The sequence below is a fragment of the Palaemon carinicauda genome, chromosome 44 (assembly GCF_036898095.1).
Source record: "Palaemon carinicauda isolate YSFRI2023 chromosome 44, ASM3689809v2, whole genome shotgun sequence".
Classification (NCBI taxonomy): domain Eukaryota; kingdom Metazoa; phylum Arthropoda; class Malacostraca; order Decapoda; family Palaemonidae; genus Palaemon; species Palaemon carinicauda.
The window spans coordinates 30,274,521-30,290,035 of NC_090768.1; the positions used below are offsets into that span (position 1 = coordinate 30,274,521).

The window sequence follows — 15,515 nt, forward strand, 5'->3', positions numbered from 1 at the left end:
TGCCTAATTACAAATCGAGGATACAGCCATGCTCGAGGCATACCTGGTATGGCAAGTATCTTGGCTAATTACAAATCGTGGATACAGTCATCCTTGAAGCTCACCTGGTAAGGCAAGTATCTTGGCTAATTACAAAATCGATGATACAGCCACCCTGGATGCTCACCTGGTATGGCAAGTATCTTGGCTAATTACAAATTGAGGATACATCCACCCTGGAGGCTTACCTTGTATGACAAGTATCTTGGCTAATTACAAATTGAGGATACAGACACCCTGGATGCTCACCTAGCATGGCAAGTATCTTGGCTAATTACAAATCGAGGGTACAGCCACCCTTGAGGCTTACCTGGTAGGGCAAGTATCTTGGCTAATTACAAATAGAGGATACAGCCACCCTTGATGCTCACCTGGTATGGCAAGTATCTTGGCTAATTACAAGTCGAGGATACAGCCACCTGGGATGCTCACCTGGTATGGCAAATATCTTGGCTAATTACTATTCAATGATACTGCCACCTTTGAGGCTCACCTGGTATGGCAAGTATCTTGGCCAATTACAAATCGAGGATACGGCCACCCTTGAGGCTCACCTTGTATGGCAAGTATACTGGCTAATTACAAATCGATGGTACAGCCACCCTTAAGGCTCACCTTGTATGGCAAGTATCTTGGCTAATTACAAATCGATGATACAGCCACCCTTGAGGCTCACCTGATATGGCAAGTATCTTGGCTAATTACAAATGGATGATACAGCCACCCTTGAGGATCTCCTGGTATGGCAAGTATCTTGGCTAATTACAAATCGAAGATACAGCCACCCTGGATTCTCACCTGGCATGGTAAGTATCCTGGCTAATTACAAATCGAGGATACAGTCACCCATGAGGCTCACCTGGTATGGCAAGTATCTTGGCTAATTATAAATCGAAGATACACCCACCCTTAATGCTCACCTGGTATGGCAAGTATCTTGCTTAATTACTAATCGAGGATACAGCCACCCTGGATGCTCCCCTTGTATGGCAAGTATCTTGGCTAATTACAAATCGAGAATACAGCCATCCTTTAGGCTCACCTGGTATGGCAAGTATCTTGGCTAATTATAAATCAAGGATACAGCCACCCTTGAGGCTCACCTTGTATGGCAAGTATCTTGGCTAATTATTAATCGAGGATACAGCCACCCTTGAGGTTCGCCTGGTATGGCAAGTATCTTGTCTAATCACAAATCAAGGATACAGCTATTGAGGCTCACCTGGTAGGGCAAATAACTTGGCTAATCACAAATCGAGGATACAGCCACCCGTGAAGCCCACCTGGTATGGCAAGTATCTTGGCTAATTACAAATTGAGGATACAGCCATCCTTGAGGCTCACCTTGTATGGCAAGTATCTTGGCTAATTACAAATCGAGGATACAACCACCCTGGATGCTCACCTTGTATGGCAAGTACCCTAGCTAATTACAGATCGAGGATACAGCCACCCTTGAGGCCCACCTCGTATGGCAAGTATCTTGGCTAATTACAAATCGAGGATACAACCCCCCTGGAGGCTCACCTTTTATGGCAAGTATCTTGGCTGATTACAAAATCGATGATACAGCCACCCTGGAGGCTCATTTTGTATGGCAAGTATCTGGCTTATTACAAATCGAGGATACAGCCACCCTGGATGGTCACCTTGTATGGCAAGTATTTTGGCTAATTACAAATCGAAGATACAGTCATAATAACAATAATAATATTGATATTATAATAATAATGATAATAATAATGCCCTTGTTACAGAATTTTCAGGTTAATTCTACTTTCTAACATGTATATTGGACCAAAATAGGCTACTTGGATTTTAGAATTAAATGACGTAAGCTACAGAAACCCCCGCATAAATTTTCAAGTGTTCTTTTTTTTCATTATTTTCTCAATGATCAATATAACTTACTTTGGTTCATAGTATCTTTGTAGGGGGAAATTTTGAACCTTATAGATTGCCGCCAATCCAATTTATATATAAATTAGATAATGATTTCATAGCTTGAGATCTGGTCTTTTCTGGATAATAATGAAATAAGCAAACTCAATGTTAGACCGCGAGAACAGCATTTGGTAAGAACTACGCGAACACTATCCCCGAAAATTCCATTTTTTTTCTCGCCCTCCCACGCGGTGCTGCACGTCACCCACATCTGCTTTATTCCAGCACTTACAGACGACATTAGGTACGCCATCTTGGAATCTCTCACATGAACGCACGCACATTTTCCATCCGTTTTGTGGGTGAACCGTGTGATGTTGAGGAGGTAGAGAGAGAGAGAGAGAGAGAGAGAGAGAGAGAGAGAGAGAGAGAGAGAGAGAGAGAGAGCTATTGCACCGTCAAGTTTAGGATTATTTTATTTTACAGGAAATTTTGGTATTCATGATCTTGCTCTTGAGATTCACCTAAACAATTCGGTATCTTCATACAAGTGTAAGTATGCCGCTTTATTATTATTATTATTATTATTATTATTATTATTATTACTACTACTTGCTAAGCTAAAACCCTAGTTTGAAAAGCAGGATGCTATAGGCCCAGGGGCTCCAACAGGGAAAATAGCCCAGTGAGGAAAGGAAACAAGGAAGAAATATTTTAAGAACAGTAACAACATTTGAATAAATACTTCCTATATAAACTATAAAAACTTTAACAAAACGAGAGGAAGAGAAATTAGTTTGTCCGAGTGTACCCTCAAGCAAGAGAACTCTAATCCAAGACAGTGCTCTAAAGAAATTGGTTGCTCTAGGTGAAAACATTTTGAATATTCATCCTTCTAGTTTTTTTCGTTTTCCAAGTCTTAGCTTTCTTATTAGAGGTTAGGGCAGAGCAAGAGTTGGTATATAGCCCATCTCTAGTTTTTATGGTATTAAAATGATTTTGTGTTTATATCCGGCGTAGGTTTGAACAACAGAATATTTTTTGTGGAATTTCTATTCGAATTTAAAGGTAATGCATCACCGTTTACATTTCTTCCAGGTTAAGTCATCTTCATTTGTTTCCCTATTTTACGTTTGTTTCGCCCATAGATTACAGGAAGGGAAATTTGGACTCCCCAATTTGGACTCCCCTCCCACTGTTATTTACATTGGATTTTAACCTTTATATATTATCTTTACCTGATTCTTTATGTAAGGAGTCTGCTTACCAAACGGGAATTCCCTTTCTCGTGTAGTTTAAAAGATATGGCCAATGTAAGAATCCTATTTGATCTATGAATTTCAAGTACTATCTTGATCTCTGCTAAAGAAGGTGATGAATGCAAGAGTTGATGGGAGAAGTACAAGAGGAGGGCCAAGGTTTGGGTGGATGGATGGAGTGAAGAAAGCTCTGGGTGATAGGATAGATGTGAGAGAGGCAAGAGAGCATGCTAGAAATAGGAATGAACGGCGAGCGATTGTGACGCAGTTCCGCTAGGCCCTGCTGCTTCTTCCGGTCGCTTTGGATGACCGCGGAGGTAGCACCAGTAGGGGATTCAGCGTTATGAAGCTTCATCTGTGGTGGATAACGGGGCAGGGTGGGCTGTGGCACCCTAGCAGTACCAGCCAAACTCGGTTGAGTCCCTTGTCAGGCTGGGAGGAACGTAGAGAGGAAAGATGCCTTGGTATATGTATGTATGTATCTTGACCTTGAATTGAGATTCATCAGATAAATTTGGATATTTATAATTTGTAAAATGGTGCCCATGAATTTTGAAATTTTTAAACCTACGGACATACAGTAGATAGAACCGAAGGCCAGACAGACAGACAGACAGACAGTCAGTCAGTCAGTCAGTCAGTCAGTCAGTCAGTCAGTCAGTCAGTCAGTCAGTCAGTCAGTCAGTTACTAATGTAGATGCAGAAGACTTTGGATAGTAAGCCGTAATCCTGAAGAATTCAATAGAAAATAACTTCACCAAAGAAATACGTCTTCGATTTCTTGATTATACCGAACCATTGTTACAAAAGAAATTATAAGAAAGGTCTGACCAAATATTTATGCTTTGCAGGACTTAGTGGCTCTACAGTCAGAAAAGCAAGTCTATTTTCTTCCGTTAATGCCTTATTTTCGACTTAAACTCTTTTTAAGGGAATTTCCTATGCATCATAATGTCGTCCTCCATATTTAAATTTCCCTCTTACTCCTTCCTCTTTTTCTCATTCCTGTAATCATCATTTTCCTTCCCATATTCTTCTTACCTCTGTCTATTCCCCTCTATCTTCCTATTCATCGTCCTCTCCCACTTCTTTCTTTTCCCCTCATTTTTATCTCTCTCTCTCTCTCTCTCTCTCTCTCTCTCTCTCTCTCTCTCTCTCTCTCTCTTCCACACACCCTGTTTTTTCGCTTTCCCTGCATCTTTATCTCTCTCCCTACTATCCTCTTTTCTGTTGCCTCCCTCCTCTGTCCCTCACTCGGCAATACATTTTATAAAATGGTCTGACGTCAGCACGTATAGCGATCAGCCCAAGCCTGACTGACTGACTAATCTGTTCATTAACTGCGCTGACTTTGATCTCTGCTGATTCAATAAAAACTGCATCGGAGGCAATTAACGACATTGATGAGGATTAAAAGGTATCGCTCGAGTTCCTTTGAGTTTGAAAGACTTCTATTGACAGTTATTTATCAATACAGGGTTTCATTTATCATTGTCATCAACGCATGTGAGCCTTATGTGTGTATGAGAGAGAGAGAGAGAGAGAGAGAGAGAGAGAGAGAGAGAGAGAGAGAGAGAGAGAATGGGGAAAGGTGAACGGTTTGGATTGTGTTCTGTTATTATTGTTATTACTAGCCTAGCTACAACCCTATTTGGAAAAGCAAGATGCCATAACGCCAAGAGCTCCAATAGGGAAAAATAGCCCAGTGAGGAAAGGAAATAAGGTAATGAGTAAATGATGAGAACAAATTAACAATAAATCATTCTACAAACAGTAACAACGTCAAAACAGATATGTCATATATAAACTATAAAAAGACTTATGTCAGCCTGTTCAGCATAAAAACATTTGCTGCAACTTTGAACTTTTGAATTTCTACTGATTCAACTACCCGATTAGGAATATCATTGCACAACTTGGTCACAGCTCGGATTTTATCATTGCAGTTATTGTTATTAATAGAAGCCATATACGTCAGTGGGGTTTTCAATATCATTTGCTTCAACCTTACAGAGCAATCAAAGCCAAAAATTTCATAGAAGACTTTAAGCATTTACCAGTAGCATATCAAACTTTTTTGTATATGGTATAATTTCTTATTAGGAAACCTTTCATTACAGCTTCTACACTTTGCAGTTTTTATGTATAAAATTATCAGTTTATACTATACAATAATGTCATTTTTTAACATCTGTAACCTTAACTGTAAATTCGTATATGCGAATTAATATTTGGTGTTTAAAGAATTCCTGGGAGAATAGCTTTCACTTGAGATATATTATGTAATCTCTGTCGGAAGATACGGTTACTTGAGAACTGTTCAAGTTTAAGTATTTATCTTTTTAAAGTACAGAAATGCAATTTATTAATGTATTGCATTTTAACAGGAATATTTCTCGCTTAGACTATTTTGCACAACTTACTCTTCAGTTCTTTCGTTATAAGACCACATTTAATTAGCCAACATTAGATTATATGTATGGAACTATTAAGTGATATAAAGATATTTCCAAGGAATTAGGTGACAGTGAAGATACTCTGGCGAAAAGGAAATAAATAGGACAAGTAAAAGTAATGGACCCTGGAAATGTGGTAGTTGTTGTAACGTTTTCAGCAAAAATAATTCATCTGGGAAATAAGGTGACTGTAATTACGCTTTTGTTGCAAAAAGAATTTGTCTTTGAATTATGATGGTTGTAATGAATAACATAGAGATAAGGAATTAGAGGAGTATTGTCCCTGAGTACAAACTCTGGTTGTTTAATGCCCGAAGTTGAGCAACGTTGGGTCTTGTCAATACTTACCCGGGAACAGACGGTGGTCATTACCAAGAAAAGCAGACGTTATCGGCACATAATGCATAGATTCACAATGATAGAACACTGTATTTGCATTGGCAAGAGCCTTGTATGACTCCTTTGTCTAGCTCAACAGTTGACCAGCTGTGAATGATTACCAGCATCACACTTCAGAGTCAAAGAAAGTTCTTTAATATTCTGTTTATGTTTACTAGTGTGTTTGCATGTATATGTTAGATTGCTTTTCATTCCATTTAAGAAATCAGTGTTTGGACTGAAAGTTATTGCAAACTTTATAGAATCATAATTTTACAGAATTTTATTTCATAATGTTGACGAGTGATTTTGTACAAAGTGCGTGATTATAATGCATCGAAATATGAGACATTTCTTTCATTATTACTGTATTCCACTTCTAAATACGTTAGGTATTAATAGTACTTTTCATATATTTTACACGTGTTTTATAAACAAAATCGATAAAATTAATATTCAGGGAGCGCGAGGTTACTGGCGAGATAAAAAATGAATGGTACATGCAGTGTGTCGGGTGTTTGACAAGCTACTGATAGCCTCCATTGTACCTGTGTAAAGTAGCTTAAATTATGGGATAATCTGTGAGGCCTTTGACCCATGAATCTGAATTTTCCTTTACATTCAGATCTTCCTGGACAATTCCGTCCTCTTCGTAATACTAGGCAGGCAGTTGATTCTAATAGCCAGGCCTTCTCCATCATGAGGCTCAATACTACACAGTATTCTAGAAGTTTTATTCCAGCTGTGACCAAGTTGTGGAATGATCTTCCCAATCGGGTAGTTGAATCAGTAGAACTTCAAAAGTACAAAGTTGCAGCAAATGTTTTTATAATGAACAGGCTGACATAAGCTAAGACTTTTTATTGTTTATATATGACATATCTGTTTTGACGTTGTTACTGTTTTTAGAATGATTTATTGTTAATTTGTTCTCATCATTTATTTATCTCCTTCTTTCCTTCCCTCACTGAGCTATTTTTCCCTGTTGGAGCCCTTGGGCTTATGGCATCTTGCTTTTCCAACTAGGGTTGTAGCTTAGCTATTAATAATAATAATAATAATAATAATAATAATAATAATAATAATTTAGTGTGAGTGTGATAGCGACGACTGATTTTCCCCTCAAAGAGTTATAGCTTAATGTGGAAGAAAACACAAATTACTCAATTTGTTATCCGTACATGAATCAGATTTTTGGCATCTATCTGGGATAATGGATTTTTTTTCAATAACATTTGAAACGTGACGTGAATTTGTATTCAATGAAATGGTCTTTTTGGACAGATTTTGGAAACTGATGTTAATCGAATTTAAGGATAGAGGAGATTTATATTTTAAGTTTCCTGGTCTGATGATATCTTCTTATAGGTGTATGTAGTGACACATGTCCATTCACCAATATTTTCCTCACCATTGTTTGCAGTGTTTATGCTTATATAAACTATTTATGCCTGCCTATGAACATTATTTACTTTTTCTAAATCTTCATATTCACCTAACTACTGACCTGTATACTCACACACACACACACACATATATATATATATATACATATATATATATATAAATATATATATATATATATATATATATATATATATATATATGTTGGTGTGAGAATGTTATACGCACACATTCGTTGTTCTGTCTCATATCTCTTCAATGTGATATAGAATTATTAGACTTGTAGGTTACTTCTTGAAATAAGTCAAAGTTAAATTAACTTTAAACAAATTTATTGTTAACTGGAGTATAGATGGTTTGGTCGGAAGACCATTCTGTATGAAAAGATAAATAGAACTGGTTTAACATAGGTTTGCGTTGATAACGTGACATTAGTTATCTCAGCATTTATTACAAATATGATCACACAGGATTATAATCGGAAGCCAGATGGTTCCGGGTAGAGATCAAAAGGTCAATTGTTTCTCACGGGATGCTTGTGACATATTGACAACACATAAATAAACATTACCTATACATTACATATATATATATATATATATATATATATATATATATATATATATATATATATATATATATATATATACACAGTATTACTAGAAAAGATAAAGCATTAATTTGAAAAGCAGAATACTAAATTTACAATCCATATTGTTCCAACAGAGAAAGCAGCCCATTGAGGAAAGGAAGTAAAGAAGTAGCGAATAGATTATAAATGAGAAATATCATATTTAAAAAATTACATTTCGAGTCTCAGAGGTACCCTTCGGCAATTAGGCTTTCTAATATGTTACTTAAGAAATCAATAATGTTGCAAAATGAAGAAACCATCTATTTAAGTTTAAATCCAAGGGCCTCATTATTAACATTGTCAAACGCAGTACTAGGACGAAGGCCAATTATACAAACATCTGAATCACAATTAAAGGATTTCTTTACAACAGTTAAAATTGCAATGAAGGCATATCATGCTCTAAGGTCTTTGCAAAAGCCAAACTGCAAACTTGGTAATAAGTGCAATAAAAAAATCTTATCCTCTGAAAAATAAAAGGTGTCTTTACAAAGAACAAAGGGAAAATGTCATTTGGGTCTACACCTTCATGAGCATCAAGGTCCAGTGAAATGTTTTAATTTCATAGGATTGAAAAGCTGAACTAGTTAGTTTAGCTTGATAAAAACAGGAATAACCAAGATAGAGTTCATCATTGCTTCACGTTTTCGATACCTCTTAACGAGAGAATGCCTTTATGAAGACATTGGGCTTCCACACGGCGTGTCACTCCTGAGCTGAAGCCCTGTGACCAGCAAGAGGTTTTGGAACTAGGGAATTTGATCCTCAGTTTGCCTACATATATATATATATATATATATATATATATATATATATATATATATATGTGTGTGTGTGTGTGTGTGTGTGTGTCCTGCTGCATTTAATATTTTGTATCAGAGGTCTATACATGAGTTATATCAATCATCATTGTTGGATGATGTGGGTAAAATGGGATTTCTTGTCATCATCTTAATCTTTATGAATAAATGCTCTTCGAAAACCGTAGAAATTGATTTGTTAAAGGAGTTTATATTTGTCTACGATTAGATTCAGGAATGAAAATTCCTTTCGGTTGTCGCTCCTTTACCGGTTGATTTCTTTATGAATGATTTTGATTTAGCCTAACTTTCCTCTTGGTAAGGGTAGAAGAGACTCTTTAGCTATGGTAAGCAGCTCTTCTAGGAGATGGACACTCCAAAATCGAACCATTGTTCTCTAGTCTTGGGTAGTGCCATAGCCTCTGTACCAGGGTCTTCCGCTGTCTTGGGTTAGAGTTCTCTTGCTTGAGGGTACACTCGGGCACACTATTCTATCTAATTTCTGTTCCTCTTGTTTTATTAGTTTTTATAGTTTGTATAGGAAATATTTATTTTGATGTTACTCTTCTTAGAATAATTTATTTTTTCCTTGTTTCCTTTCCTCACTGGGCTATTTTCCCTGTTGGGGCCCCTGAACTTACAGTATCCTGCTTCGAATTTCCCCTCCGAGGAATATCATTAAAGGAAGCGAGAAAGTTTTGATGAAGTTAGGATCCTTTTCAGAGGATAAAGATCAAAGTATGCAAAAGGATTTTTCTTCTTTAACTGCTGTCCCTTATTGGACGACTGCATCAAAGGTACGAGAGGCTTACAATACATAGGCGTGTGAGACACTCTACTTCATTTAAAAGACAGTTGGATTTCTTATTACTCTATGGTTAGAGAACATGTGGGATGTGAAAGACTCCTTCATGTGTGAAGTTTTCTTGTGGCAACAAAGCATATAAGACGCCAGAACCTTTTTTTGTCTTTATGTTAATGCTGTCGTTGCACCTTAAATATTATTGCGTGGGTCCTGGCAATACGTAAGAGTCTTTACAGCATTCCTTCGTACCCTCGGTACACTTGCTTTATATAATTCTACTTTGCCTACGTTAAACATATCGTCTTTCTTTCTTCCATCTTGCTGTCCAACCTCTTAACCTTCACTTCATAGCGTAACTACAGGGGTTTTCCCCATTTGTCCTTTGTTTTGATGATGTTGCTGTTTTAGAATGATTTATTGTTAACTTGTTCTCATCATTTATTTATTTCCTTATTTCCTTTCCTCACTGGGCTATTTTTCCCTCTTGGAGCCCTTTGGCTTATAGCATCTTGCTTTTCCAACTACGGTTGTAGCTTGGCTAGTAATAATAATAATAACAATAATGTGGCTGAATGGCCTCACAGGCACTAACACCATCAATTGTATCCCAAATTTCAAAATTACAGTCATGAATATATTTAAAATATTCCGGAAAGTTAATGTTTTTTTTTCTGGATAACAAAAGTGTAAATGGAAAGCTTGTGAGGAATTATCTGCAAATGTAATTCATGGAAGCAAACATAGAATGATTGGGTGTCACGGAATAAACAACCAGAAAATTATAAGTAATACTCTTCTTATTAGCTGACATTATAAGCTACTTTCATACCAATAGTATTTGCAAAAAAGGTGCTATTTAGAAACCTGATGTGTGAGTTGTAATTATATATATACTCGTATATGAGAGCTTACATATAATTGTTTAAATTTTGTTTATTACTTTGTTTAGACGAGTAGTTGACCTCTATTAACCTCCATAATTACTTAGCAGCTTTTTTTTTCTTGTTATGGGATATTTGAAAGACAATTGTGATATATTAGCGACCCGTGTACTATCATGATATAAAAATTCTTTACTCCACCTACTACTATTGTTGCTGTTACTACTAATACTATTACTATCATTATTGTAATCATTACTACTACTACTACTACTCCTCCTTCCCTCTATCAGATATTCTTTCCAACCCCTAATTCCATTAGTAGTAGTACTAGTAGTAGTAGTACCACCCACATGAGAAGTAGTAGTAGTAGTAATAGAAGTAGTTGCAGCAGCATTAGCAGCAGCAGTAGTAGTAGTAGTAGTAGTAGTAGTAGTAGTAGTGGCAAGAGAGAGAGAGAGAGAGAGAGAGAGAGAGAGAGAGAGAGAGATAAAATTAGTACACGATTGGTGGCCAGTTCTTCCTTATAGGGCATGGTATAAAAAAAACTTTGGATCTTAAGTATACAGTTTCTTATTGAAATTATTCAATTTTTTCCTAAATTTGGAAGGATTACGGATCCAGTACTAACTGAAAGATCGCTTTTATGGAAGCGAAATAATAAGAAAATGAAGATAATTTCATGATGATTTGATTGATTTATCATAGGAACTTCGAGATTAAAAGACTGTAAAACTATGGAGTCACATGTCACTTAAAGACACCCACAAAGTGAATGACATACTGCTAACATGAAAAAAAATATAGACACACACATATATATATATATATATATATATATATATATATATATATATATATATATATATACATGGGAAAATACATATTCATTCATTTATATCTACACATACATAAATCAAGACATATATATATACACAGTATATATATATATATATATATATATATATATATATATATATATACTGTATATATATATATATATGCATATATATATATATATATATATATATATATATATATATATATATATATATATATATATATATATACAGATAAAGAAATTAGTCAGGGATCTCTATATATTTGAATTTTCTCTGCGGTTGTTTTGTATCTGAGCACCACGTTTCCTTTTGAGTTTCTAATACACACACACAAACACACACACACACACGCGCACACAGACGTTGTTGAAGTTCAGTATATATAGAAAACCCATCAATATTTCTTCAGCAATATGCATTTTATTCAAGTCATATAAATAAGGTTAATGAATCGGCATTCGTGTCAATGGGTATGTAACTGAATACGTTGATAATGAAGTAAACGTAAGAATGAATTTCAGCAGGAAATTGAAGTATCCTGAGTGCGTAATAGATGTTGCATTAAGAAGAGGAAATGAGCTTTGTATAGTAATAACAGCAAAGAAATCTGTAACACAGAAAACTACTTGAATTTTCATTGGATAAAAACTTGCAAGAAGCTCCGCGTTTAGAGAAAAATACAAGTTTTGAAATAACAATCAAGAATAATAGTAGATCGAAACAATCTTTATGCGACAAGTTTTATTCTTATGAAACTAGTAAATCTCTTTAAAAGAAAATCAACAAGCATAAAAGAACCAGAAGATATCAGAAGCTATAATAATTTTTGTTCATGTTAGCATTGAAATTCACACAAATAAACACAGCAATAACATGTTGAAAAGCAATGTCACAGAGTCCATCTTCATAAAAGTAAGTTTTCATAATATCTTTAAAAAAGATAATGAAATGTATAAACTGGACCCTTCTGTTTCTATAGAACCTTTTTAGATTTATCAATATTAATTCCTTAGAACTGTCTTGACCTTTTCAAGACATACTACAGTATTTATTTGGAGAAATAATCTGCATCCGATGTCCGGGACCAAAAAATTATCGGAAAAGCTGTCAGGATTTACTTTTTGTTTGTGTATAATTTTTGCTTATAATCAACTAGGAAGATATGTATCCTACACACACACACACACACACACACACACACACACACACACACACACACATATATATATATATATATATATATATATATATATATATATATATATATACATATATGATATACAGTATATATGTATATAAATATATATATATATATATATGTATACATATAATATATATATATATATATATATATATATATATATATATGATAAATTTTGCACATTTAGACGTGTTTTTTTTTCATACTCAAATAAACCATATATTCTAAAACATTAATTTCTGCATTCTCTTAACGACCTCGGAATCAGAGTCCCAAGGCGAAACCACTCAATAATAGCATCTGACAGGCCGGGAATCGAACCCTGGTCCAGCATACTTGTATGTCAGTGACAGCACTGTTTAGTCACGAAGAAAGATAAAAGTCAATGACAATTATTCTGTACATATACCTGTCGAATTCAGCTTTTTTGTACTTAGAATTGAAATCAACACGTTATGTATTCATTATATACTGTGTATATATATATATATATATATATATATATATATATATATATATATATCTGCAGAACAAAGAACTCAGACACAGATATAACCTTCAACTGCCATCTGTTTATATTTGTATGACGGCTTATACCCACAATTTTTCTTAGTTCGTCAATCCACCCTCTTCTCTTCCCTCCCCTGCTTCGTTTGTAATCTCTAGGGACTCATTCTGCTATTCTTAATGTCCATCTATTATTTGGCATTTAGATTATGATATATGTCCTATCAATGTCCTTTTCTTTTTCTTACATGTTAGAATTTCGTCTAATTTAGTTTGCCCTCTTATCCATGTCGCCCTTTTTCTGTTACTTGGTGATATTTCCTTTATTATCATGTCCATTGCTCTTTGAGTTGTAACTAGCTTATGTTCTAAGGTTTTAGTAGGGCCATAAGTTTCTGTTGCATAAGTTAATACTGGTAGGACCATCTGATTAAATATTTCTCTTTGTAAAGAAAGTAGCATTTTACTTTTCATAATATAATTTTGTTTACCAAAGTCTCTAGGAGTAGTCAAGTAAATTGGGGCTTATTGATGTAGCAGTTTTATTTTAAAGATTTATTTACTTTATATTTATCCAATATTACATGAATTATTCAACTGTCATGTTACTTGATGAGAAAACTATCTAAAACTTAAACTGATGCGTTATTAAAGCTTTAGTATAGGTTTTAATGGCATTGTTTTGGCGGAACTTAAAGGAAAGAAAAAACACAAGCTTGGTTTATATATCCTCGCATGCATTTTAGAAATATTTTCTCTTATTCTAGAATTAGATTTAAGGTGTTTTTAAATCAGGATCATGATTAGAATATTCATTCCTAGATAGGAATTTGTATTGCAGTGTAGCAGCAAATGATCCCACATACTGAAGGATAACAAAGTCCAATCACTTACTGAAGGATAACAAAGTCCAATATATTTTGAAAAATATGACAAATGTGCTAAATGATGATGGCCGTGTACTTTATATTCAAAGAATATTTAGGATAATGATGAAGAATCAGGATCATGTCAAGGTTTCTTTGCTATTTAGCATCCAAAATGTCTCTTCGATAACACTGATCACTAAAAGATCCCAGTTCCTTACGATAACTGTTATAAAATCCTGCATCATAAACTAGAATGTTAATTACAAAATTCAATTTCATGCTGTATCTTATTCCTCTGGTGTCCTTTACGGTAGCTTGGTCAGGCTTTGTAAAAATAGATATTTTCCTTGTAATCTATTCTGAAATAAATTGGAAGTTTTTTAGTATATCCTTCGATCAATGGGTTGCAATGCGAAAATTAAATCGAAAGGTTGAAAATTATTATCGGAGATATATGGTGCCATTTCTCTACACAAGTTTATATATGATGATTAGTGTGTTTTAAATCGTTCCTTATTTCATTCGAGTGTTATTTTTCCAAGGACAATTTTTCCAAAAAGTCATGTTGACTATGGAAACCTCTTTATCATGAAGTCGAAATTAATAGATTTCCTTTGAGCTTATCATGTGTGCTGAGCAGTATTACACTTGTAGAAGTTCTTTATCATTATGTTATTTTTTTCTAGCAGCCAATTTTTGCAACTGTATTACCTGCCAGAAACTGCCGTCAGCCTCCAAAATCTGTGATCTATTGAACCATGTTAAGGCAGAAGCGCTCTCCTAGAGTTCTTATTTTAGCATCTTAAGGGGAAGTCCTTTCACTGGTCTTGAGGTTATATGTAGCATTCTGTAGCCTGAAGTTTTAGTTGACTTTGAGCTCTTATGTAACCAAGTATAGGCTGAAGTTACGATTCACTTTACAGTCCATATGTGACCATTTTTAGTTGAAAATCTCAATACAACTTGAGCATTTATGTAGCCACTAGTAAGCCAAAATCGTAGTTAGTTGTAGCGCATATTTAACCGCCTTCAGTTCGAAATTTCAGTTCACTTTGATTGAACTCAACCAAATTCCCGAAAATCATAAAGATACTTGATTAGTCTGTTGTCTGGATTAAGGATTCTTGAGGATTGCTTGGTATTCTTGCAGTAGGGGCACTGCAGTGGGCATGGAAGGATCCCATCCTAGCACTTGGACACATTCATGCAGTTGAGTAGACATATCCTGAATGGAAAAATAATGATTATCATTATTGTTATGATTAATTTTGTTGCTGTTATTGTAATTTTTGCTGCTATGAAAATAATTATTTATGATTTAGAGTACTAATCTAGAATAGATGATTAAATATTCATTTAATGCTAACAATGATATGCTATTATAAAAAGCAACTTTATTAAAGAAAAACCTTATGAAAGGCAGGTAAAGAAGAAGAGAATAGGGAACAATTGTAGATGAAGAAAAAGACAAGAAGAGTAATCATCGTGGAATGACAAAGGCGATGAGGACATCAAAGACCCACCGCCAATCTCTGACGAGTGCCATCCCTTCCAGA

General features: G+C 34.8%; 1 protein-coding gene across 2 annotated transcripts in view; it reads right to left on the minus strand.

Moving 5' to 3' along the window:
- Window positions 1-13,983: 13,983 nt before the first annotated feature.
- Window positions 13,984-15,515, minus strand: part of LOC137634239 (uncharacterized) — an 11,192-nt gene continuing 9,660 nt past the window's right edge. For both annotated transcript variants that reach the window (XM_068366516.1, XM_068366515.1), the window contains 2 exons: window positions 15,483-15,515; window positions 13,984-15,184 (listed from right to left, as the gene is read on the minus strand). The exon at window positions 15,483-15,515 is cut by the window's right edge and continues 62 nt beyond it. In XM_068366516.1, coding sequence (XP_068222617.1) covers window positions 15,074-15,184; window positions 15,483-15,515 — 144 coding nt within the window. In that variant the 3' untranslated portion in view covers window positions 13,984-15,073. The remainder of the gene's footprint in view (window positions 15,185-15,482) is intronic.